The sequence below is a fragment of the Epinephelus lanceolatus genome, chromosome 15, assembly GCF_041903045.1.
Source record: "Epinephelus lanceolatus isolate andai-2023 chromosome 15, ASM4190304v1, whole genome shotgun sequence".
NCBI classification, from domain to species: Eukaryota; Metazoa; Chordata; class Actinopteri; order Perciformes; family Serranidae; genus Epinephelus; species Epinephelus lanceolatus.
This window is the reverse complement of record NC_135748.1, coordinates 18,237,899-18,260,916: the sequence shown is the minus strand read 5'-3', so window position 1 is coordinate 18,260,916 and position 23,018 is coordinate 18,237,899. Positions and strand designations below refer to the sequence as shown.

General features: G+C 42.2%; 2 protein-coding genes across 2 annotated transcripts; one reads left to right on the top strand and one right to left on the bottom strand.

The window, feature by feature from the left end:
- Window positions 1-2,756: 2,756 nt before the first annotated feature.
- Window positions 2,757-17,136, bottom strand: LOC117267507 (C-1-tetrahydrofolate synthase, cytoplasmic). The gene is made up of 28 exons (XM_078175008.1): window positions 16,980-17,136; window positions 14,955-15,039; window positions 14,755-14,814; window positions 14,599-14,652; window positions 13,656-13,792; window positions 13,411-13,511; window positions 13,152-13,288; window positions 12,817-12,928; window positions 12,609-12,736; window positions 12,389-12,486; window positions 11,242-11,415; window positions 10,954-11,090; window positions 10,796-10,842; window positions 10,600-10,707; window positions 10,439-10,513; window positions 10,250-10,352; window positions 10,071-10,147; window positions 8,922-9,062; window positions 8,762-8,830; window positions 8,543-8,654; window positions 8,205-8,344; window positions 7,803-7,844; window positions 6,911-7,011; window positions 5,137-5,314; window positions 4,787-4,894; window positions 4,517-4,669; window positions 3,524-3,636; window positions 2,757-3,418 (listed from the first exon to the last, which is right to left on the bottom strand). Exons 1-27 carry the CDS (start codon window positions 17,015-17,017, stop codon window positions 3,547-3,549), a joined length of 2,805 nt encoding a protein of 934 aa, XP_078031134.1. The 5' UTR covers window positions 17,018-17,136; the 3' UTR covers window positions 2,757-3,418; window positions 3,524-3,546.
- A 338-nt stretch (window positions 17,137-17,474) lies between these two features.
- On the top strand, window positions 17,475-22,677 carry dorip1 (dopamine receptor interacting protein 1). The gene is made up of 5 exons (XM_033642633.2): window positions 17,475-17,702; window positions 17,965-18,486; window positions 21,473-21,562; window positions 21,652-21,786; window positions 22,348-22,677. Exons 1-5 carry the CDS (start codon window positions 17,617-17,619, stop codon window positions 22,529-22,531), a joined length of 1,017 nt encoding a protein of 338 aa, XP_033498524.1. The 5' UTR covers window positions 17,475-17,616; the 3' UTR covers window positions 22,532-22,677.
- Window positions 22,678-23,018: the final 341 nt, after the last annotated feature.

Here is a 23,018-nt window from a genome sequence, read left to right as displayed (position 1 = left end):
GCTGAGCGAGTGCACCATTATCTGTATCTGTATCTGTTCAACCAGCTAATATATCTGTATCTGTATCTGTACTCTGGAAGGGCAGAGTTTAAACTGGATATGGGTGGGACCCAACTAGAAGTTGTTTTTTAAGTTTGATATGGGTTGATCAGAAGTTGCTATGTTTATTAATTATTAGAAAACTATTTGCAGAACAATCTCAGGACCGAACTTCAGATTATTTTCGATCATAAGAGTAAGAGATTAAACACCCAAATGAGGATTTTCCTTCAGCACAAGTACAGATATCGACACATCTAATTTGGACGAGACTTGTACTCGTAAAAAGTACATCATCCATACCTTAAAAACTAATTCTATCCAAGTACTCAGCTCAACCCTAATATCCACAAACATGATAGCTTTCTCTCGCTCAGTGTCAGTCGAAAGGATCAGGATGGGCAGAGGTTCCCAGCGCTTCATCTTTAAACTGTTCCAGTGCAGTTTTTATTGCAACCTCAACCACAGAGCGTGCTACATCTAGCAGGAAAAGCTCTCCTATCTCAAACTGTTGTTCTGCATTTTGCTCAGAGTGAATCATCATGACATGAAAACTAGCATCAGGCACATCCAAGCTTAGATCCTCCACAGCAGCAACATCCGTCACTGCGCTTGCTGTTATTTTGTTTCCCATTGGGCCATTTTCCGCAGCAGCATCATCATCATCATCATCATCATCATCATCATCATCATCATCATCATCATCATAGTGAACTGAGAATGAGTCACTGCTGAATGCTGCCTGAAGTCTGATGTCGTCCCTTACTGCTGGATGCTGTGACGCAGTTCCCATTGAAATTGCATTAGGGGGGCTTTGTTGCTTTTGTAAACTGTCCATGTTTTGAGAACAGCCATGGTCAGGACTCACTGTGCTGCTGTGACTCATGTGGGAGTCCCGTGGACACTGTGGGATCATGTGAGTCTCTCCAATACCGATCACACCCTCGCTTGAACTTCCTGCCATCACTTTTCTGCTGTTGCTTACAAGTGAGGGTGTTTTGGAGGCTTTGCTGTCTTCATTGTTGTTGTTCATCTCTAATGTCATGGCAGTCACGTCTACACTCACTGTCAGTATCTCAGGACAGTGGTGTTTTACAGTTTCTGTGTGTGTGCTCTGGGTTGTGATCTCATCAGCATGTTCATTAGCCAGGACTATTATCTCCTCTGCCATGCACTCATTAGTTTCTCCATTGCACTCCTGCAAGAAGGGAAAAGGCTTTAGAAGTTTCTTCCTCCAAAATGCTTTTAGCCGCAGAAAGTTTAAAGATTTTGCTTCTGATTGAAACTTAGAAACAACAGTGGGGTGATGTAGTTTAAATGTTTCCCTCACTCCCACAGATGGCTTGTACTCTGCCTTGCTGGCCTGATATATTTCTGTGGTGTTCATGTCCACAGACTCTCTGGTGTGTCTGTTCAGAATTGTACCAGCATAATGTTCACCTCCATTGTAGTTGCCTCCCTCACCAGGTTTCAGGGTGCACGTGAAGCAGCTGACTGACGTTGAGAAAACTTGCTTCAAAGCATTCAGCTTTTGTGTCGACTGATTGTGGTTCAATCTGTGAGCTTCAGGATTCATGGAGGACGGGTGCTTCTGACGCTCTGTAGGAGATGCTGTCTCAACTTCATCACTGATTTTCTCTTCAAAGCTCTGCACAGATATTTCAGTCACATTACACGTGCAGGTTGAGCCATTGTGCCTGCACACCTCAAAGCTCCTGTGTCCGGTTTTTGTCCTTGATTTTCCGAGGAAAAGTAACTTGGAAGAAGTCGGTTTTCTCCTGAGCATTTTCCTATTCGAACTGCGCCCAGTTTGAGCTTCTGTCCTTGACATAGTGAACATCTGACACTGAATTTTGTGGTCAGGACACAGGATAGGTTTTCTTCTGATGACTCTTCCATGAAGGTCATATTTGTACAGGTGTTGCAGCACAGTAGAACAGTACCGCCACTCCAGAGTCTGATAAATCTTCCTGCAGGTCTTTTGCAGTCAAACAGGGGTTTTGATTTGCCTTTGTAGCAATCCTGCAAGCAGCTCTCTCAGAACATTTTCTTCCAGACCTCAACTTGACCTCCAAATTTCCTGTCAACTGCCATTTCCTAATTACACTTTGCTATCTTCTTATAGTCTTCTCCTGCTTTGTGGGCATCAGTTATTTTAGTTTTCAGAGTGCTCGGCAGCTGTTAAGAGGAGATAATGGCTGCTGATTGCTGGGACAAGGTGTCAAGAGTTAGAGTATATATAAAGCTTTGAAATATGCATCAGCTGGCCTTTCCTAATGATGACTGAACAAGCCAGAGCCCTGACAAGCTAATTAAGGTCTGAGACAATTTTAAAATTTGTCTGAGGGCTCAAATGTCAAACTTTTGCACGGTGCTGCTTTCCGCAGCAAACGAAAAATAATACAGTAATCTTGCTTAAAATGTTGAAAATAATGTTTCATCTTTGACTTAACTATTTACAGCAAAAGAAACTTTGACCATGGGGTTTATATGTCCATATTTATGGTGCATATTTTCGGTATAAGAAAAAATCTCTGGGCAACCAATAATTTCAAAAAGAAAACTTGTACACACTCAGAAGCAGATGCTCTGGACAGAGTCTACAATCCTGATGGACAGGCATGAAAGTGGTGCAATAATGAGACAGGCAACAAACACCAAGTTCCATAAATACAGTCAAAAATAACATATCTTAAAAAAGGCTTAATATTGCAGGCTTTCCATCAAGGACACTTTATTTGATGTTTTCTGACAAAAAAGTTGAAACCACTGATTTACAGCATCATGACTTCTCTAGCAGTGTTAGACTTGGTTAGAAATATTCAATCAGAAACAGGACAGATGAAACAGGACATTTGATATGCAACGGACACAGGATTGCTAAAAAAAAAAAAAGAGTTTGTTAAGCAGCATTATTTTCATGTTCAGATGTTTTTTTAATAATAATTGTATCCCAAAGGCAAACAGATTTGTTAGAGATGGTGGCCTGGAGGAGATGCTCGTGGTATAGTGCAAACAAAATATACACAATTACTTAATAGAGTCCAGATTTACCTCTTAAGAGTCTAGGCTTAGTTCTGTGATGCTTGTTAATGTGCAGCGAGCATTGTACCTAAAAGAGAAGTCAATAGGACACTTCCTCCTTGCAAAAAGTCTATTACAGAGTGACTATCTCAGAGGAATAAACCGTTCTGTGATTAATTAAGTTTTTTTGATTTACCCATCGGCAGCCTTCTGGGCGAAGCAAATCAATTATTTACAGATGTCAGTGTCAGAGTGAAAAACAACAAACAAAAACAGCACCAGAGGAGAATCTCACGGCGCTTCCAGTTAGGAGTCCATCACGTCTCATTAAGGCTCAGTGGGGGGGACACTGGGTCTATACAATGCCAAGAAAAAACAAATCAACCAATGCAAACCATTAGAAATATGTGCCTGCCAACTCCAGTATGAGAATGGTATCTGTCTGAACTACTTTTCTTACCATCGTACAGTGCAGAGGCCTTTTTAGAAGAGTCCGTTGACCTGTTCAGTCTCAGGGTCCAGGTCGATGTCGTAGAAACAAGGCCTGGTGGGCAGACCAGGAATGGTGGGCATCTAGGAGGAACAGCAAGGGAGAGTAATTTTTAATCAATAAATAAATAAACAGGAATTCCAGGTGATGACATAGAGACTAATTGCATTATTGGTGCCTTTAAAATTAGTAATATAGCATCTCTTGTACAGCACATTTGAGCTAGAGCTGGAATGATTAGCTGCTTAATTGATTCGCAATTAATCGTTCAAGTCAAGTATGTAAATTTATTTTTTAAGAAGTCAAATATTTGCTGGTTTGAGTGTTTTCGATGTGAGTATATCCTCTTTTATTTTGAAATTCTTTGAGTTTTGGACATTTAAAGATGTCTTCTTGGGGTCCAGGAAATAGTCACAAGTTTTGCTATTTTTTCCAAGTTTTAAATGTTAAATAATTTACGGTGTAATTTTTCAAGTAACTGATAGTAAAAATAATTGTTAATTGTGTCCCTGGTTAGGATACCTTGCTTGCTAATTCACAGTAGCAGGTGAACCTTCAGCAAACACAGCTGGTGACGTGTGTTTGAGAGAGAGTGACAGATAGAGAGGAGGAGAAGATGGAAGGTGGACTATTGTACTCAATATTTCTGTAGGTTTTACTCAGAATGCTGCTTTGTTTCTCAGCTCACTGGCTTATCCTTAAAGAATGACCCTTCTCAATTCACTAGTTAACGAGCTGAACTGCACGTTTGGCCGTGTTTAAGTTCAGTGGGTGGGACTATGCGACTGAAGCTCTGGTCGAACACTGTGAGTGAACGGTGCATTTCCAATGATCTGTTCATTGAGAGTACTGCACAGTGAACATGAGCCCAGAGTGAGTCGCTGAGTTGCTCATGACCACCTTCCTTTCCTGGAAGTCAGAAATAGTAACAAATATTTCACTGAATAATTAGGGTTAGCTTACCGTGCCAACCAGTGGGAACAGGAAGCCAGAGCCCACGCTAGCTCGGATGTCTCTGATTGGCAGGACGAACCCTGTGGGCACACCCTTCTTGTCTGCCTCGTGGGAGAGCGACAGGTGAGTCTTTGCCATGCAGATTGGCAGGTTGCTGAAACCCTGAGGGAAGAAGAGCGGACAAAAAAGAGAAGCAGATCATGTATGCAGGCCTCATCAAGCTTTCTCTATCCAACAAACTGGCCTGACAAGACAAATGAGCTAGGAAGACATGCTGACCTGTTTGGTGTACAGCTCCACCTTGTGTTGAGCTTCTGGGAGAAGTTCAATATCATCTGCTCCGTAGATCTTCTGGGCGATTATTCGAATCTTATCAGCAATAGGGAGCTAGAGAGGAATCAGAGATAATGATAATAATAATAATAATAATAATAATAACAATAATGATTGATATGTTGGCCAACCAGAAAAAATAGTTCAGGGTCAAAATACATGAGTTTTTTTCAGTGTGGTTGACATATTTGTTCTGCTCTATAGACAAAACAAATATAATAACGTGCACGTTTTCAGGTAAATTCATACACACACTTACTGTAATTTTGAAAAACCGACAACATAATGGCTCCTACCTCCAAATCATAGAGGAACTTGAACTTGCTGGGGGCCTCGGAGGCCCTCTGGACAGCCTGACCCAGTGCCACAGCACCAGCTCCACCTTCGGCCCAGTGGTTGCAGCGCACGGCATCAAAGGCTCCGGCAGCTTTGGCCACGCTGCAGACGAGGTCCAGCTCAGCCTCAGTGTCGTTCCTGCAGGATGGGTCAGAACAACAAAAGGCATTAGAGATGAACAGACACAGAAGCTCCAATCCAAAAGCAGGGAAACACACTAGCTCCTAAAAATGCAGGAACAGAACTGTCAATATATGACTCAACACATCTGTGCACCATATCTAACCTTATCTGGTGACTGAAACTTTCTTTCTGCCTCAAGCAAAGGTAGCACTGGAGATTTTTGTATTTCTCCTGTTCAGCCAGTCAATCCTAGTGCATTGTAATTTGGGAGAAAAATAGCTTTACAATCTCTTGATCCTGCTTTAAACCTGCAATAACAATAACCTATAAAACACCAACAACCAGCAGCTTTCACAGCAGATTCATTAAAGCTTTTTTGTGGTCGTGGTCTGCTGTGTCTGAAACGGTGCAGTAATATATTACTTTTTAGCAATAACAAAGTAATATAATGCATAACAGACAGGATTTCAGGTAATATTATTACATTTACAATGTCACGTATGTCATTACCACCTGAAATGAACGGTTTATTGTTTTCATTTTTCATTCAACCACACTGGTCCACACTGATCCGTTCTGCTCCACTTCCACCAGTGCGCCACCAGAAAAAACATCCCCTAAAGGTTGTTGTGTGTTGTCATGTCATTCATTATACACTACTTTATGGAAGGGTGCAGGTGATCATGTGCGTTATCATGTCCAGTGTGTTTCCGTTCATATACCTACATTGTTTTCTATTCTGCTTTTGTGTTCTAAGGCTGTCTGAAAGCAGTGGGGAGAAGGAGCTGACCTCCAGTTTGTTTTTTCCTCGACCTGGTAATTGACATATATGGATGATGTTAGTAATGTTGGATGTGTTTCCATTTACCCTACAACTGCAGAGCAATGGCAGCACACAGTCCCGTTCTTATGCATAACTCTTTCTCCGGCGCTGCTGTAGCTGACTGGCACACCAGTGCATTCATTTGCGCTTGTCATTGTGATTTACTCGCATGCCAATCCATTTGATGTGCTAACCTTAAAATTTGTTTATTGTGTTTCATATCATAGGCCCACACATATTTATCTGTATCTCATAAATGATAAGACTTTGATCCTCTGTCTAACCCTCCGAGACAAGGCTATTCATTTATTTAAAAAGATCTAGGCTATCTAATTGTTCTATATCATCATGCTATTATTAATATAAGAAGGTGATTTTAATACAAAGTGGTAACCACTGTATGTGACTGCAAGACTGGGTCAGACCTGCTCAGCACTGGATTTGAAATGAACTGTAATAAACTGGAGCTTCTGTGCTTTGATTAGCTGCTGTGACACAACATGACCCTCATTCATTTAAAATCAACATTAGCTCTTCTGATGTCATTTTGGTGAATGTAATGCAAAAAAAATGATGAAAGAACCAAAACAATAAAGTTACAGGCTGTAAAAACTAAAACAGTGAGCTGAAAGTTGACAAGTGATTATAATGATGATTCCCTCATCATTGTGGGCAAACTCTTTCACATTAATTTGATCCATTGCTAATATAAAAATATGGATTAGTGCAGATTTAAGTTGTATGAATCATTTTAACCCATTGCCACTATATCATCATATATAACTTACTTGAAAGCATTGACAGCCACCACCACTGGCACACCGAAGTGCTGTGCATTCTCTATCTGCTTCCTCATGTTGCTGCAGCCCTTCTCCAGCAGCTCAAGGTTCTACACACGGGTACACATAAACACACCTTTAAATAGGTTTATGAGAAGCCGATTAAGAACAGCATTTTAATCCACATAAACATTTCATGTAGATGCTTATTATGTGTTTAATGTGCTGTGCTGCACACTAAACATGTTATTGACCAAAAAGCTGCATTATCTTAGGCTACGTTCAGACTGCGGATGAATCAGACTTGTTTCTCAAATATGATCTTGAAGACAGACTGTCCGCACTGTTATTTGCAAATAATCAGATGGGATGTGTGTGTCCAGACATCATCAATCTATCTGCATGGGTTACTGCGGTAACAACGTAAACGTCACTAACTGCACTGATGATGCAGGTTTCCAACTTGGGAGCATGAGAAATGGAGGTTCATCAACAATTTATTGTGGCGTAAGTCCACAACTGTTGTTCCTCATGTTGTCCTCTTTAGTGTTCTGCTAGTAGAAACATGGGATCTGCTCAGCACTTTGGTCACGCTGGATTTGACTTTGTCGTGTGTTGAGTTCAAAGACACTTAAATATGATTTGAGCGGTCAAAGTGTCAGGACTCAGATGCATCTGTAGAAATCTGGTTGGAATCGCATTTCAAACCATCTCCAAATGTGGTTTGGATCAGATTTGCAAAAATTGCTATTCATGTGGTTTATTTTTTTTGCTGTCCACATTTACTAAAATCAATCTGGATATTTTGAAAAAAACATTTTGGGCTGGCAGTCTGAACAAGGCCTTAGGCTCTCCATACAAACTTAAACACACACTATTGATTATCTCTCTTATGCATTACCTCCTCTACGTATTCCTTAGGCAGTGGCATCCCAGCAGTGACCTGAACAGAAAATAATTCAAAATTAGCAGACAATGAACTTACCAAATCTTATACAGCAGAGTCTATGCCTCAGGAGTATTGAAAAGCTAACATCTGTGTGAATGAAGTAGTGAGAATATGAATGAGTAATTGCTCTGAGACGTCCACTCAGCAGGAAATGTAGTTACACTACCAGCAGTGTGCAGTTATTCCCTGAAGGCAGGGTGAAACCTCATTTCGTGCTGAGGAGATATTAATTGAGATCCTGTGTATGCTGAGGATGTGTTCAGAATTCACAACAGGGAAATGCAAACATCATGTCAAATCACAACATTAATTATCGTGTTGTTAGGACGCTGAGGGAAACTCAAGCAAACTCACTGTGGGTCCTCCTCCGTGCATCTTCAGGGCTCGGACGGTGGCCACCAGCACCACCACGTGGGGTCTGAGGCCTGAGTAGCGACACTTGATGTTGAAGAACTTCTCCATGCCAATGTCAGCACCAAAACCAGCCTCTGTCACTGTTTGGAAAAGGGGTTGAGACAAAGAGAATGATAACAGAATCCCAGCTGTGGGGAATACTGGGTAATATCACTGAATAACATAACATCTGCTCCCCCATCACATGAACTATCAACATAGCAAATCATCTACTGTAGCATCGCAGTTCCAGATCAAGCAAGAAAAAGTGATGAAAACATTTTCTGTGCTCCACTTACCTACAAAGCCCTGAGGTCCCACCAACTTCAAAGCTATTTTATCAGCCAGGATGGAGGAATTACCATGGGCGATGTTGGCAAACGGGCCAGCGTGGACAAATACAGGAGTTCCCTGCAGATTAAGACGACCACATGTGACATAAAAGCCATAACTAAAGGTAACTTTTTTCTTGTACTCTTCAGTAGAATTACATAGGTTAGCACGTGTGTTTCACCCACCTCCAAGGTCTGCATCAGGTTTGGCTTGATGGCATCTTTCATCAGCACAGTTAGAGCACCACTCACACCCTGTAGAGAAAAACAATTCATTATTTGAGCGTTGTTTCCACAGTTACTTATATAGAAAGTCCCATCATGAAGCAAAGTCCAGACCACTGACCAGGTCCTCGGTGGTGATGGGATCCCCACTGCGGCTGGTGGCCACGACCATCTTGGCCAGACGCTGACGCATGTCCTCCAGGCTGCTGGTAAGGGCGAGCACCGCCATGATTTCACTGGCCACCGTGATGTCAAACTGAGCCTGTAGGACAGACAGAGGAATTGCATACTCACTTATCATCAACAACAATGCAGCCAAATGGGTACAGAGAGGGTACAGTCAGTATCTAAGCAGAGAAGACGAAACCCCGAGAGTTTTGTTTAACTCAGAGATTTTGAAAACCTATCCTCAAGGACTTTATTTTTTATGCAAAATATACATTGCTACAAGTGTATTATTGATGGACCCTAAATATAGCTGCTGCTCATATTGTCTTATTGTGGTTTTATTAGCCTGATTCCAAAAGTCACACAATAACGCAATCAAACTAACTAATCAAGGCAGCGGTAGACCAACAACACCAGACTCTTTTGACAGAAACAGTAATTTTACCTCTGAGAACATGAGGAGATGCTGGTCTACTGCTGCCTCTGATTGGATACTGAGTTCCTGTTATTGTGTGACTTTCATAACTGATCTAAATAGCATCCACTGCAGTACATTGCTTAGCTTCTGTGTCCCGGTGCTCCTGTCTGCTTCTCCTAACTGAGAGAGTGTTGACCCCATCTACTGTAGTTGATACACTGACTGTGGATCTATAAATGTGTTTATACAGTACAAATGCAGTATTATATTATACTGAATCTCAATGCATCTTTCCCTAGGTAAATTAAGGTAGTAACATTTTATAATAACACCATCCTCCACCTCCAAGCTAACAATTTCTTCATTGTTCATGCTTACACTGTCAGTGAGCAGCATGTGCAGGAGGAGGGCATCAGCACCATAGCCTACTTCAGTGCTTTTTGCTAATGGCTGAGTGGAAACTTCCATTTGAAGAACACAGAAAAGATGGACCTTCAACCTCTGTCTAAGCTCTACTGTCTTTAATGTGTTTATATCATCTTTAAAACGGGGTGTGTTGTTGCCTTGCTAACTACCACAGTGTCATTTCTGATAGAACCACTGGGTGGAGCCAAATAAACCTTCTAATGACACAGAGGTGCTTTCACTGATAAGGAAAGAGCTTTGTAGATCTCATCTCTTTACCTCTCTCGTGTATCCCTTTTCAGTTGGCGACTGGCCGATGGTGATCTTCCTCAGGAATCGATCATTGGTATCCAACACTAAATTTACACACAATGATTAATACACTCACAATCACTTACATGCATACAGCAGATTGAATGAGAGACAATGAAAGAGTCATGGGTTATGAGACTTCATACCTCTCTGCCAGGTGACAGAGCTTGGTTCGATGTCCAGTCGGGCAAAGCGGGTGATCTCTTCTTCAGTCAGAGTGGTGGGATCAGTCTTTTCAATGCCCAGTTTCTAAACGAATATAGAAAATGTAAATGTAATGTGTGTACCATACTCTGGACAGTGAGTCAAAACAAGTGTGTGACATGATCAATTACTTTCAGTCTGTTGATCTGGATGGGGGAGAACTTCCTCTGTCCTCCACTGAGCGGCACCAGGCGGTTATACAGAGCCTACATACAGACAGAGAATAGTCACAATCCATTTAACACAAGAAAGTGTATTTTTTAATTTAGCACTGACCAAATCGAGCACCAACCTTGTCAGATTGTGTAGACTCGTGGAACATGCGAGCATCGATGGCAGCAGCCACCAAGTTGTTGGCAGCGGTGATGGCGTGGATGTCACCGGTGAGATGGAGGTTGAACTAAAATGAACAGACTCATTAATTAAAAGCAATTTTTACCTTTTTATTTTTAAACAAGCAGCCTAGTTTCTAACTTGCAGTGTCGTACCTCTTCCATTGGAATGACTTGAGAATATCCGCCTCCTGCAGCACCACCTGTAGACAGAAGACAAAACTATAGATATATACACATTGTAGGACTCAAATGCAAACATATCATCAGCTTACAACCTGTACAACATCTCTCTGAGTGTACATTATTATCACCTTTGATGCCAAAGGTGGGTCCCTGTGAAGGCTGTCGGACACAAGCAAACACGTTGATCTTCATGTGGGCTCCCAAGGCCTGGACCAGGCCGATGGTGGTGGTGCTCTTTCCTTCCCCCAGGGGGGTGGGTGTAATGCTGCAGACAGAAACTCTTATCAGCATGAAACATAATCATCAGCAGAGCCAGAATTTATTAATTATAAATCCTGCTAGTTATAAACTATAATATCTGACAGAAACTACAGACAGTACAGTTGAGTACAGCAGATAAAGTAATGACAGCATACCCAGTGACCACCACATATTTGCCGTCTGGCTGGGACTGCAGCCGTTTGACAATATTCAGCTGCACCTTGGCCTTAGTCTTTCCGTAGAGCTCCACCTCATCGGACAGCAGGCCCACCTCTCTTGCCAGGCAGTCGATGGGTTTGGGCACCACGGAGCGTGAAATCACAATGTCGCTGTTGGAGTTATAAAGACAAGACACAAAATCACCTTTTCATCTGAGCAAAGGAGAGCACATTCAGAGAGGTCTAACGTGAGGTGATGAATTAAAGGGAAAATTTGTTACCGTTTATAAAGATGTCCAATCAGCGCTGATGGTAAATGAAGTCAGCTGAAGAAAAAAAGTCCCCAGTGTGTGCGATATTTACCAAGAAAGTTGAGTTTGCTACAGCAAAATCTGTTGTTTTCCCTACATCCAGCACTGTCAGTTTCACGTGATAAATAGATATATCTATGATATAGACCGACATGCTATTACAGCTTGGGAAGGGGTGTGTGCTCTAGATGCCACTCAACTTATTTCCTTGTTCTCTTCACTGCTACTGCAAACAAATTATATTTCCAACAGCAGCAATGGCATCCCACAATATTACTATAGAGGACATTATGGACAAGAATATATTTTACTGTTTTTTAGCGGACTCCTATATTCTGCCGTATTTATTCAAGCCCCAGTGTATGGCCAAAGAAATGCAGCGAGAGGAGGCCAAGGCAGTGGCTGCATATGCCAGGTTCAAGAGGCGCAAGTGCCGCCCACATCAACCAACTGAGCTGTTAAAACAGGACGCTGAGCTCTGCAGCCAGCTCGTGTCTGGTCTCTTCTTTCTCTGAGCCATTAAGAAAAAGTCTGTGTGTGTGTTATTTTGCACGAAAGTTTTGGACAGAGGTGTGCTGGAGACAACCAAGATCAGCAGGGTGAGCAGTGACTGAGTGTTTTGTCACCTAACTATACACCAGGCATCCTGGTACATGTAGGCACTGCCGGCACAGCTCTGCAAGCGGGAGATCTTAGCTTTCTCTGCTTCAATCAACTACATTTACCATTAACATTGATCTGACATCCATTGCATGTGGATTTCTGAATATCTCAAATCAGTGACAAGTTAACAGAGCACCTGACTGAGAGGTGGGAAAGATGAGGAGACAAACCTTGGCACAGGCTTCTGGAGGTTGAGTGTGGTTAAAGAAATGTTCCACTTCCCTGGCTGGTGGCTCTCCAGGAAACGCTTTGCACTCAACACTGTGTTCTTCACAAAACCACAAACACACTCAGTCATTCATAACATCTAGGTAACATGAGACTAAAGACAGACTTTATCTCAATTTCCGCCTTTTATACTGTGTTCTCACAGAATAAGATGGATCTTACCGCCATCAGCATGGCCACAGTCATGGGTCCCACTCCACCAGGCACAGGGGTGATGAAGCCGGCCTGCTCCTTGGCTGAGGCGTAGTGGACATCTCCCACCACCCGCTTCCCACTTGCTTTAGTCTCATCTGAAAGACATGGAGAGAAACTTTGAGGTAAATACCACGACTGAAGCAGACTGTAAAGCCTCGGTAAGGCAGAGTCTGACCTGGAATGTGGTTGATGCCACAGTCGATGACCACAGCTCCCTTCTTGATCCACTCTCCTTTCACCATCTCTGCTTTCCCCATGCCGACAACCAGGATGTCTGCTTTGCCCACCTGGACAAAAACAGCGATAAATTAAAAAATCTGGGAAGACATGACGTTATTGTTTGTGCCACACGATGGCAGCAGGTATCTGTAATACCCAACATGTTGTTTACAGAGTTTCAGTGGTCACATTATATGCTCTGCTTGCATTGGTGTGGGAGCACATATAGACAAATGTGAATACAATCCTGTGACTATATTGCTGGGCTGGATAGAGATGTTACTGTTGTACCTCTCCAGCGAGATCAGCGGTTTTAGAGTGGCAGGTGGTGACGGTGGCGTGGTTCCACAGCAGCAGGTCGTGCATCGGTGCGCCCACAATCTTGCTGCGCCCAATCACTACAGCTCTCTTCCCTGCCACAGACACACCTGTAGAGAAGCGGTCAATCCATCAAGTCATTTTTGCCTCATTCGATTCTTTATATTTTCATGGCACATGTTTATTTTAACCTTGTAACAGCTGTTTTTAGGGTGATGAATGCTGCATTTACCAGTCTGTTTGATCAACTCCATGCAGCCGTTTGGTGTGCAGGGGATGAAGCAGTCGCCCAGGTCCCCACGAGACAGCTTCCCTGCATTGATGCTGGTCAGCCTGTAAATGGATCAGACACATTGGGCATTGAAAATTAAAATAAACATGAGATTTTTCTTTTACCAGGCTTAAAGGAAGCAAAGAAAAACAAATAAAAACCTTAAAAATGAGCACCCTGATCTTCAGATTTATATCTATACCTACCCATCTACATCCTTCTCTGGGGCCACAGTGTTGGTGACCCTCTCTGTGTTGATCTTGTGGATTGAGTCTAAAGGCAGCTGCACGATGAGACCGTGGATAGATGAGTTCTCATTCACCTGTGTGATGCTGTGAAGAACCTACGGACAGACAGACAGCCTTTACACTCTCATATACTCTCAGTCTGCCATTTATCACGTTAGCCTTACAATTCTTGTTTTGTTATGGCACCAGTAGCACCCATGTGCCAAACTTTACCCTGATCTTGATGCATTGAAAATCATCTGCCAGCAATGTTAGGTTCTAAAACATCACCAGTGAAATTGGGAGATTTATCTAGCATTTTAAGCCCTTTTCATACTGCACTTAGCCCCAGGCTAAGGCCGCTATTAGCCTGGGGCTAAGAGAGCTGTAGGAGCGGGAATGTGTATTTAACCTCTGTTTATTATTTGTTCCGGGTGCACACGTTCTTTTAGTCACTTTCACTTCCTGTAGTTGTAATTGTCACAAGGGTGGGTGTGGTTTCACTTACAAGAGCGTTCACACTGGCACAATCGTAGCATTTTCCAAGGGGGCAAAGCTGGACATTAGCCTCTGAGCTTACTGGCCCTGCTCCGGAGCAGGGTTAGTTCGTGGGGTTATCCACAGAAAATTTACTTAACCTGGGACTAAAAGTTACCAGTGTGAAACTGGGCTACGTAAACAATAGAATTTTGGAAAGTTTACATGAGTTACATGTTCCAGTGGACTTTTAACCCCAGGGCTAGTAGAAGGCAGTGTGAATCTTATGAACTTAGGCTAGGTAAACAATTTGTATGCGTGTTAAAAACGCTAAATTAGCCCTGGTCAACTCTTATCCCCAGGCTAAGCAGCGTAAAAAGCCCATTACTGTGTGTGTACAGACAAATAAAAGGCTGTTACACTAATACTTTAAGTCCATTCTCACCTCCTCCTCTGTAGCAGTCTTGGGAAGCCTCATATGTATGGCATTTATTCCAATCTGTGAACACAGAAGATGAGATCAGGCTGGAACGTAGGACAGATTGTAAACAGCTTACAGCTGAAGCGGGTTGTATGTACATTATGTAAATGATGTTTTTACCTCTGCTGCAGCCTTCAACTTCATGCTGATGTACAGATTTGAATCATCGCGGTCTCCAACCTGCAAAGACACATAGCATCACATCACCTGCCTGTATAAAGGTATAGGGCTCCTACCTTACACATACACATGTGCTAATGACAGGGCACTTGCATAAGACTGTGTACCCCGGCACGCTCTGGTTACAATCTTACACTTACCTGTAAAACCACTAGACCGGGTCTGAAGTTGGGGTCCTGAAGCTTCATCTGCTCCACATCCTTCTTCAGACGTGCCCTCACCTGCCTGAGAACACAAGTCAACTGAGTAAAACCCAACTGGATTTTTAATGTCTGTGCAGTGACAGGACCATATGGAACACAAGCCACAGGATACTCCCGGTCCTTGCAATGATTACAGGCTTTGTGCCAAATGCATGCCATGTCGCTATCTCTTTATGAAACTGGTCATCATTTGTCAATCCCCGGCTGCAGTGGTGTGGTAGTTCATGAGGCGGGTGTACTACTATGTAGATGGGTATATTACCGAGAAGGGAGTGGGTATACTCTCCTATATTTCAATGGCTTTTTGGCTGATAGGTGGTGAACAGCCAGAAAAAGAGGTGGTTATACCCCTTATATCCTCCACCCCACTGCTGCCTAACTGTCAGACTCCACTTCATATGCAAATCCAGGGCATCAAAGAGTCACTTGAGGAAAATCTTATCTTCCAATGAAAGACAAGACGGCCAGCAGTGACACACAGTCACTGGACTTTAATTTAAAGCATTAAAATCTTTTTTAGGATCTAGCATGTCTAAACAAAGCTCGACCCTGTCTGCATTTCTTTAGAATTCTATTAACACAATCAATCATAGCAAGTCAGGTTTCTTTATCTTGTCCACCGCGTTACTCAAAAAGCTCTTGAAACTTTATTATTTAGGTACATTATTTTACATATGACCTGCACTATGTTGCTTTTTATTTCATCACAAAAGGAAGCCAGAGAAAGTAAGGGCTGTCAATAAAAGTATATCTCATTCTCAGACTTCATAAAAGCAGTTATTGGCCTGTAACATGTTGCATCATAACAACACTGTCATTACAATGATCAAACAGCATGCTGGGATACCTTCCTAGTCACTGATCAACTAGGGCCATATTCCTGTACACACTCTTACAATTCAAAGTACTGCTGCGATTTGATTACGGCCCCTGTGTCAATAGTGAGGCTTTACAGAACACACTTAAGAATAACAGGTTGGAGAAAACTACATATCCTGAAAGGCAAGGAAAATTTCATCAATAGACCTCTGTCCATAAGGGTCACTTGTCCAGAACAATCAATGGTATGCCAGCTTTTGTAAAGCCTCTGAGATAATGAATGCAAATCCTCCTATTGAAGTCACTGCGGATTTAATTTATCTAATGAGTACTGTGAGGGGCAGCTAACAGGGTGCAGGCTGTCATGTCTTGTGACAAGCACATGCAACTAAATAAGGTTTTGTCTCTTTGCCAAATGCATTCTCCCAAACTTTTGGGCGTAAGCAATATTTGGATTCATTCAAACTATTAAAAACATAAGAAACCAATTTGCAGATTGCAGTCAAATATTAAGACAGTGACAATGCAGGATTGTTAAACAGTTTCATGAGTGGTGTACTTGAGGTCACTGGACCAGCAGGGCAAAGATCACACCACACTACCACAGCTGCTTACATAACTTAATCCTGAAGAATTTGCAATCATTCATTCCCAAGTTTATGGATGTCAACCAAATTATAATTTTGACAGTCATAAGTCAGTGCAATAAGTGTGAACACTAAACTAATCTAAAGAATAGTCAGAAGACAAATATCTCATGCAACTTGACAGAGAGATCACTGTAATTTCCCCAGCTAACCTTAGCTATCCATAACAGTAAAAAGAGCTGGCACACTTCAATCACGTGGGCAGCATCATGAACAATCAATTCAGACTAAGTTATGAAATCTTGCTCTGCTGACGCCAGCACACCAAAAAAAGCTATTTCTCGAAACAGATGTATGTAGAACGTGCACAGTCATGCACAGAAGTAGTTTTATGACTCAAGTGACATTAACTTTAGCTGTACGGTAACCTTTTACTCAGAGGGCTAGTTAGCTGACTAGTTAGCAAGTAGACAGATGTGTCGTCAGACTGGTTAACGTTCCACTTATTTGGCTCTATGTGCATGAATACACGTGCTGGGTAAAAATTGTCACTTACGCTGAAACCTCTTTCCCGCTTATGATTTGGGCTGACATCTTCTGGTCCCGAAAGTCCGTGTTTTAAGGTGCTGCTGCTGTCTCCCGGCACACTCGCTGCCTGACAAGAAGGGGCGCGCGGTCAATGCTGCCAAAAAAAGTTTGTTCAAAAAGCGTGCGGACTCAAAGGTGGTGGCGCAGGCTCCATTCACAAACCCAGCGCTACGGCTGAAAATCAGCGTAGTGACTTTCGAGAATAGCGTCAAACGTAGAGCGTAGCCTCGCGAATGGGCATGACGACGGAGAAGGGCGTGGCTATAACCGAACTGTCAACTCTGGCAGCCAATCATATGCCTACTACAACATGTCGCTAGAGCTTCACAGCCAATAGCATTCCCAGTTCTACAAGGGATGTGAGAATGGGCGGGACTTCAGAGAGCGCCGAGGAACCTGCAGAGGGCAGTACTGTATTTACACACCACGTATGTTATCCGTTCAAAATAACCACAACATTGTTTATACGGGTCCAATTTGACGCTTTAACGGGACTGTTTTGATCCATGTCATCATTCCGTTAACACCAGAAAGTGCTAGAGAATACTTTACGTACGTTTGTGGCTTTAAATTCGTTGTAAAGACATGAAGAAATACAGAGAGCTATGGAGAGTAGATTCTGTGTTATGAGGGACACCGAAGACCTCCAAACGCTGAGTTCAAACACTGACAGCAGTCTCCACTTCGAAAGGTAAAGTGATAGCAGCTGCTAATTTGTTAAGCTAGCAGGTTTATAGGGCTATGTCTACGTCCTGGAGAATAACTGGCCGCTTACGTTGCTTGTCATTTCGTTGCTTGTGTGTTTTGTTGATGCAAGCTAACTTGGATGTAACGTTATTCGCGTAGCCTTTGTTTGGTTGTAAAGCCGCCGCCGTCCATCAACATTATCGGTGCATCATCTTCAACTACTTTTGTCTAGTCCTCTGCTAACTCAGATGCATGTGTCTCTATAGGTCTAAGACACTGTTTGAAGAAATCCGTGCCTCCATCAACAACAATGACGAAGAGGACCGCTCCTTCTGGAGGCCTGTGCTCCCTTGGGGTGGCGTCTTTACCATCAAAGCAGGGCGGAAGGCCATATCATGCACTCCTCTGTACGTCCAGATCAACCTCAAAAACACCTGCACCATCGATGGCTTCCTCATGATCCTGTACGTGATCCTGCGGGACAACCAGGGCTTCTCCAGGGAGCTGGCTGTCTTCCTGGGCAAGCAGTTTGTGGATCACTTCCTCTACCTGATGGACTCCTGTGACTACACTACAGTGAAGATGCTGTGGATCTGGGACAGGATGTCCAAAAGACAGTACCGCTCAGAGATCCACCAGGCAGCACTGGAGATCGACCTGTTTGGTAACGAGCATGAGAACTTCACAGAGAACCTGGAGAACCTCATGTCCACTATGCAGGAGAGTCTGTGCACCAACTGGGCCTGCCCGGCTCGCTACCAGGAGTTCAAGAGCACAATCACCATCAGGTATACTGCACACAGACAGTTTAATATCCTGATGCTACAGTGTGAAACTTGATGCAACTTTTCCCATTTTCATTCTGTGAACATTAGCACAGACTGTGTGTCAGGAGCTGGGTCAGGTTTGCATCACCAGCAGTCTGTATCAAATGTTATAAATAGCAAAAATCCTTATGGACTTTGTCCCAGCAGGAAGCCCCTGTCACCACTTTACATATTACTAATGGTTCAGCTGCTGCACTGTGGGTTTCATTTTCACCCCTTGACCCAATTCTCACCCCTTAAAAATTTTCCCACTGTCTGTTTGACATGACATAGAAAGTGCATGCATCACTGTCTCCACCTGTTTACGTGCATGCATTTCAATTCACTCGTTCAGCGCACAGTGCAGAAACTTACTTGTCATAGTTTGGGACTGTTCATTATTTATCAGAGACCCTCCAAAGCTACAAATATTTTTCTTTGAGCATCCCTGAGTGACTGGGGAGAAAAAGGAAGCACCTTCCTCCACCATAACTAGGGGCCGGGCAGCCTAAGCTACCAGGACCCTATTGTTTTGCTGCATGTTCTTCTTCTCCTGAGGAAATCATACTTCCCATGCGCGAAAAATCACCAAACGTTGCACAAAGGTCCAGTCCCATGCCAGATTGCCTCAGCTGCAAAAACAGGCCAATAGTCCTGATGGTGGCGCTACAGCAAGCCTCTAAAGTTCAAAATTTTGAAAATTCACAACAAATCAACCATATGTGCTACAGATTTCCAACTTTCACCAAAATGTAGCTCCAATACTGAAGAAACTTTTATACATTTAAACCTATTGCAAATTATGAAGTCCATCACTCTGTTTTTTTCAAAAACTGTACAACATATTAAACCTATCTCCTCCCACAATTTTTGCTCAATTGACACCAAACTTGCTACAGAGCATCTTCAGACTGTCCTACACAAACGATCCACACAGATTTTTGATTTATCGAAAATTGAGCCTACAGTGCATCAAAATGTTTGACTGTAAACGGTACTGTAAACATATACTTACAAATTCTTGCTAAATACATTTTCAATGTTCATTAAAAAAAATGACAAAATTTTGGAGTCATGGTAGATGATGTTTGGAAAAAATCAGAATTTTATCTCAAAAACTGAATTTTTTTACAGCATTTTGAATTTCGCTCTCATGCGAACAATTGGAGTCAATGCAAAAATGGCATTTTTAAACATCAGTTTTTCACTTATGGAGCCAATAAATCATTGTTAAAAACAAATTACCAACATCTCCATGCTGTCTAGATGCAGTTTGTGTATTTTCGGATTTTTGTCTTAATAACTCAATTTTTGACAGCCGTTTGAAATCTGCCTTTACACACTAACAGCTGCTGTCTTGCACACAGGTGACTGGCTTAGTCAGTTTGTGAAGTTACATGTGATATTTCTGTTTGCCAATTAGCTCAGTGAGATAGAGGCTAGTTCTTGGTGTTGAAGATTGTGAGTTCAAGCCTCAGCTTGTGCAACATTTCCATATGAGAAATCTACCCAAACTTTTCATAAAGGTCCAGTCCCATGCCAGATGTCCTCAACTGGAAACACAAGACAATAGTCCTGATGGTGGCGCTACAGCAAGCCTCTAAATTTCAAAACTTTAAAAATTCATAACAAATCAACCATATGTGCTACAGCTTTGGAACTTTCACTTTGAAATTTGCTTTTCCGTGGCATGGATGGCTACTGTCTGGCACCCTTATGCTTGGCTTAGTCAATTTGTGAAGCCACACATGAACTGTCACTTGCTAGTTAGCTCAGTGAGATAGAAGACGGACCTCAGTCTCAGAAGTTGTGAGTTCAAGCCTCAGCTAAAGCAGAACGGACATTCTAGTGTGAAAGGCCTATGTTCAGGCATCATGCTATGTGAATTAGAGACTACCAAGGTTAAAATAATTATGATCCAGGCAGTTTTGAGACAAATACTCTTTATCAACACTTTTCCCTGTTATCCCTTGTCTCTTTTCCCTGTTTATTTGGCTTAGCTATCAGTCAATATGCAGAGTCTATCCAATAGCTACTTTTACATTGTAAAAAATGTTTTCATCTTTCACCATGGATAATGTTTAGCTTTAAGCTAGATCAGGCCAGTTTGTTCATAATTGCTAGCAGTTAATGTTATTCTTACTTTCTTGTTCTTGAGTTTTTTCTTTCCTTTCTATACTATGAGTCTGATCACTTCAGCCACTCACCCACAATTTGAAGGGCATGCCATAATTATATGATGTAACTTCTATGTTGTGATATGCTTTGTTTTAGTAAGTGTGTCGCTCAGAATGGCCTAATTTTGCCTAAAGTTGCCCGGCCCCGACCATTGCTGCGCAGCAGCTATAATTAACCATATTTTTCCTATTCCTATTAAATATAGTTATTGGAGCCAATGCAACGAGCAGACAGCAAGTAGGGTGTGAGAGTGACTTGACATGGTGGCCGTTATTAGATTTTAAAAACTTCGCCTTTGATAATTGAAAGTTAAAAGTTGAGAACAAAATCCTGGAGTTGAAATATCACAATTTAAAGCTCAGCTTTTGTCACTCTCCTGATAGTTTGTCTCACATAGTGTGTTCAAGGACCGACAGAAATGTGAAAATCCAATGACAATTTCTGTTTCTACAGTGTCTGGCTATGATAAACTGTAATTTTGGCATAAAACCAGCTTGGGGGTTTGGGGGTTCAGAGGTTAATTAAAATGAACGTTAAATATAAGCATTTAAATTTTCATGTCCCTTCCCTAATCTTAAATAAAAACCTATGTCTTTCCCCAGTGCTTAAAAAATTATTTATGCCTCCCCCGTTTTGCACCCCCCACCCCCACCCCCCTCTCTGAAATAACGAACAGTCCCTTAGAGGTATTTTCCGCTAACAAAGTAGGTCAGGACTAGTTAATATGTTGTTGTTGGATGGTCTACGTGATTTCCATTTCTTATGATCTCACTGACATTTTTCCTCCCAGCCCTCCTCATGAGCTGCCTCACAGAGACCCCATTCAGTCGGCCGTGGACGAGTTCTTCTGCCCCAAACTGCTGCTCTGCTCAGAACTGGGGTGAGACACAGGGAGGGTGTTCATTATCCTGTTGTGGTCCAATCTTAGTCCACTTCCTTGACTAACTGATGATTTATTTTTTCAAACAGGTGTGGTGGTCTAAGGGAGTTCTCTCAGAGGATTTTCTGCCACGGGCCGCCACCATTTGTCATTCTCAACATGCAGCTGTGGAAGTCAGAGGCGTTGTCCTATGTTCCTTACCATCTGGCTCTCTGTCAGCACAGGTATGGAGCTTCCACAGTGTTTCCATTGGGTTGGTATACAGTACCATGCTTTAGCCACACTGTGTTGCTAGTTTAAGCACCAAGAGATAAAAGTAGGATGTCTCCGTATTGGTAAATCTTCTACCACTTTTTACTCCTGCTGTTCTTTGACACAGATCAAAGAGAAAAATATGTTCTCGCTATTATTTATGTACTTATATACTGTAGTGTAATGCATTCATCTGAGAAAAAACCTGCTCTGATTTTCTGAATTAACTAGATTGTCAGAATTATAATATGTTTTCATAAAAAAATAATCTGCTCTTGTTTTCCTGGATGAATAATAATATTGTTAATTCAGCAAATGTGAATGTGTGAGATTATTATCACTTTAATTCAGAAATATGAGCAGATTTTTTTCTATTAAACCTTTTCTCATGATTCTGAGACATTTATCTCACTAGTTCAGAGAAACAGAGCAAATATGTTTTTCTTAAGTGAACATGTTAGGCTTCTGCACTCTTGCTTTGATTTTCCTGAAAAGTGTAAAGGAAATAGTTTTAATATCCCTTTCTTCCACAGGTATTTGCTAGAGGGCGCCACACTCTTCAACAAAGAGGAGCATCACTACTCTGCGGCCTTCCAGATAGACGGCTGCTGGTTGCACTATGACGGCCTGAGGAGTGACAATCTGATCCTGTTACACAAGCCACCAGAGCTCCTGCTGCTGTCCTCTCTGGTCTACATCCGCGCCTCCGACAAGTGAACTCATTTAATCACAAGAGTAAAGCATTCATCCACCCTTCTTCTGATTGTTTTGTCAAGACTCCATTACATGACTGTGATCAAGTTCACTACTTACTGCACAATCAGTTTTTTATAATTGATTCTTGTCAGCTGTTGCTTCCTCTGTTACTGTAGCTGTATGAGTGCTGAATGACACCTGCTCCACTTCAGGTGAATGCTTGCAGAAATGCAACTGACTTCTTTTGGGCATGCTTGGAATCCAAGAATATAATGGACTATAATAGTTCTGGGTTGATATGCATAAATGACAATAGCAGTGAGTGATGCACATTGTATGCATATGACCTGACACAGGGGACATCGATAGGATTTTCATTGTGGTTGTTAAATGGATTACACTCTTGAGGGAATGTTTGCTATCCAACTGCCTTGTATAGGACAGACTTTATATTACATTACCATCACAATTTTGGCTTTTACATGTATGTGTATCTGCCTTTTCCTTA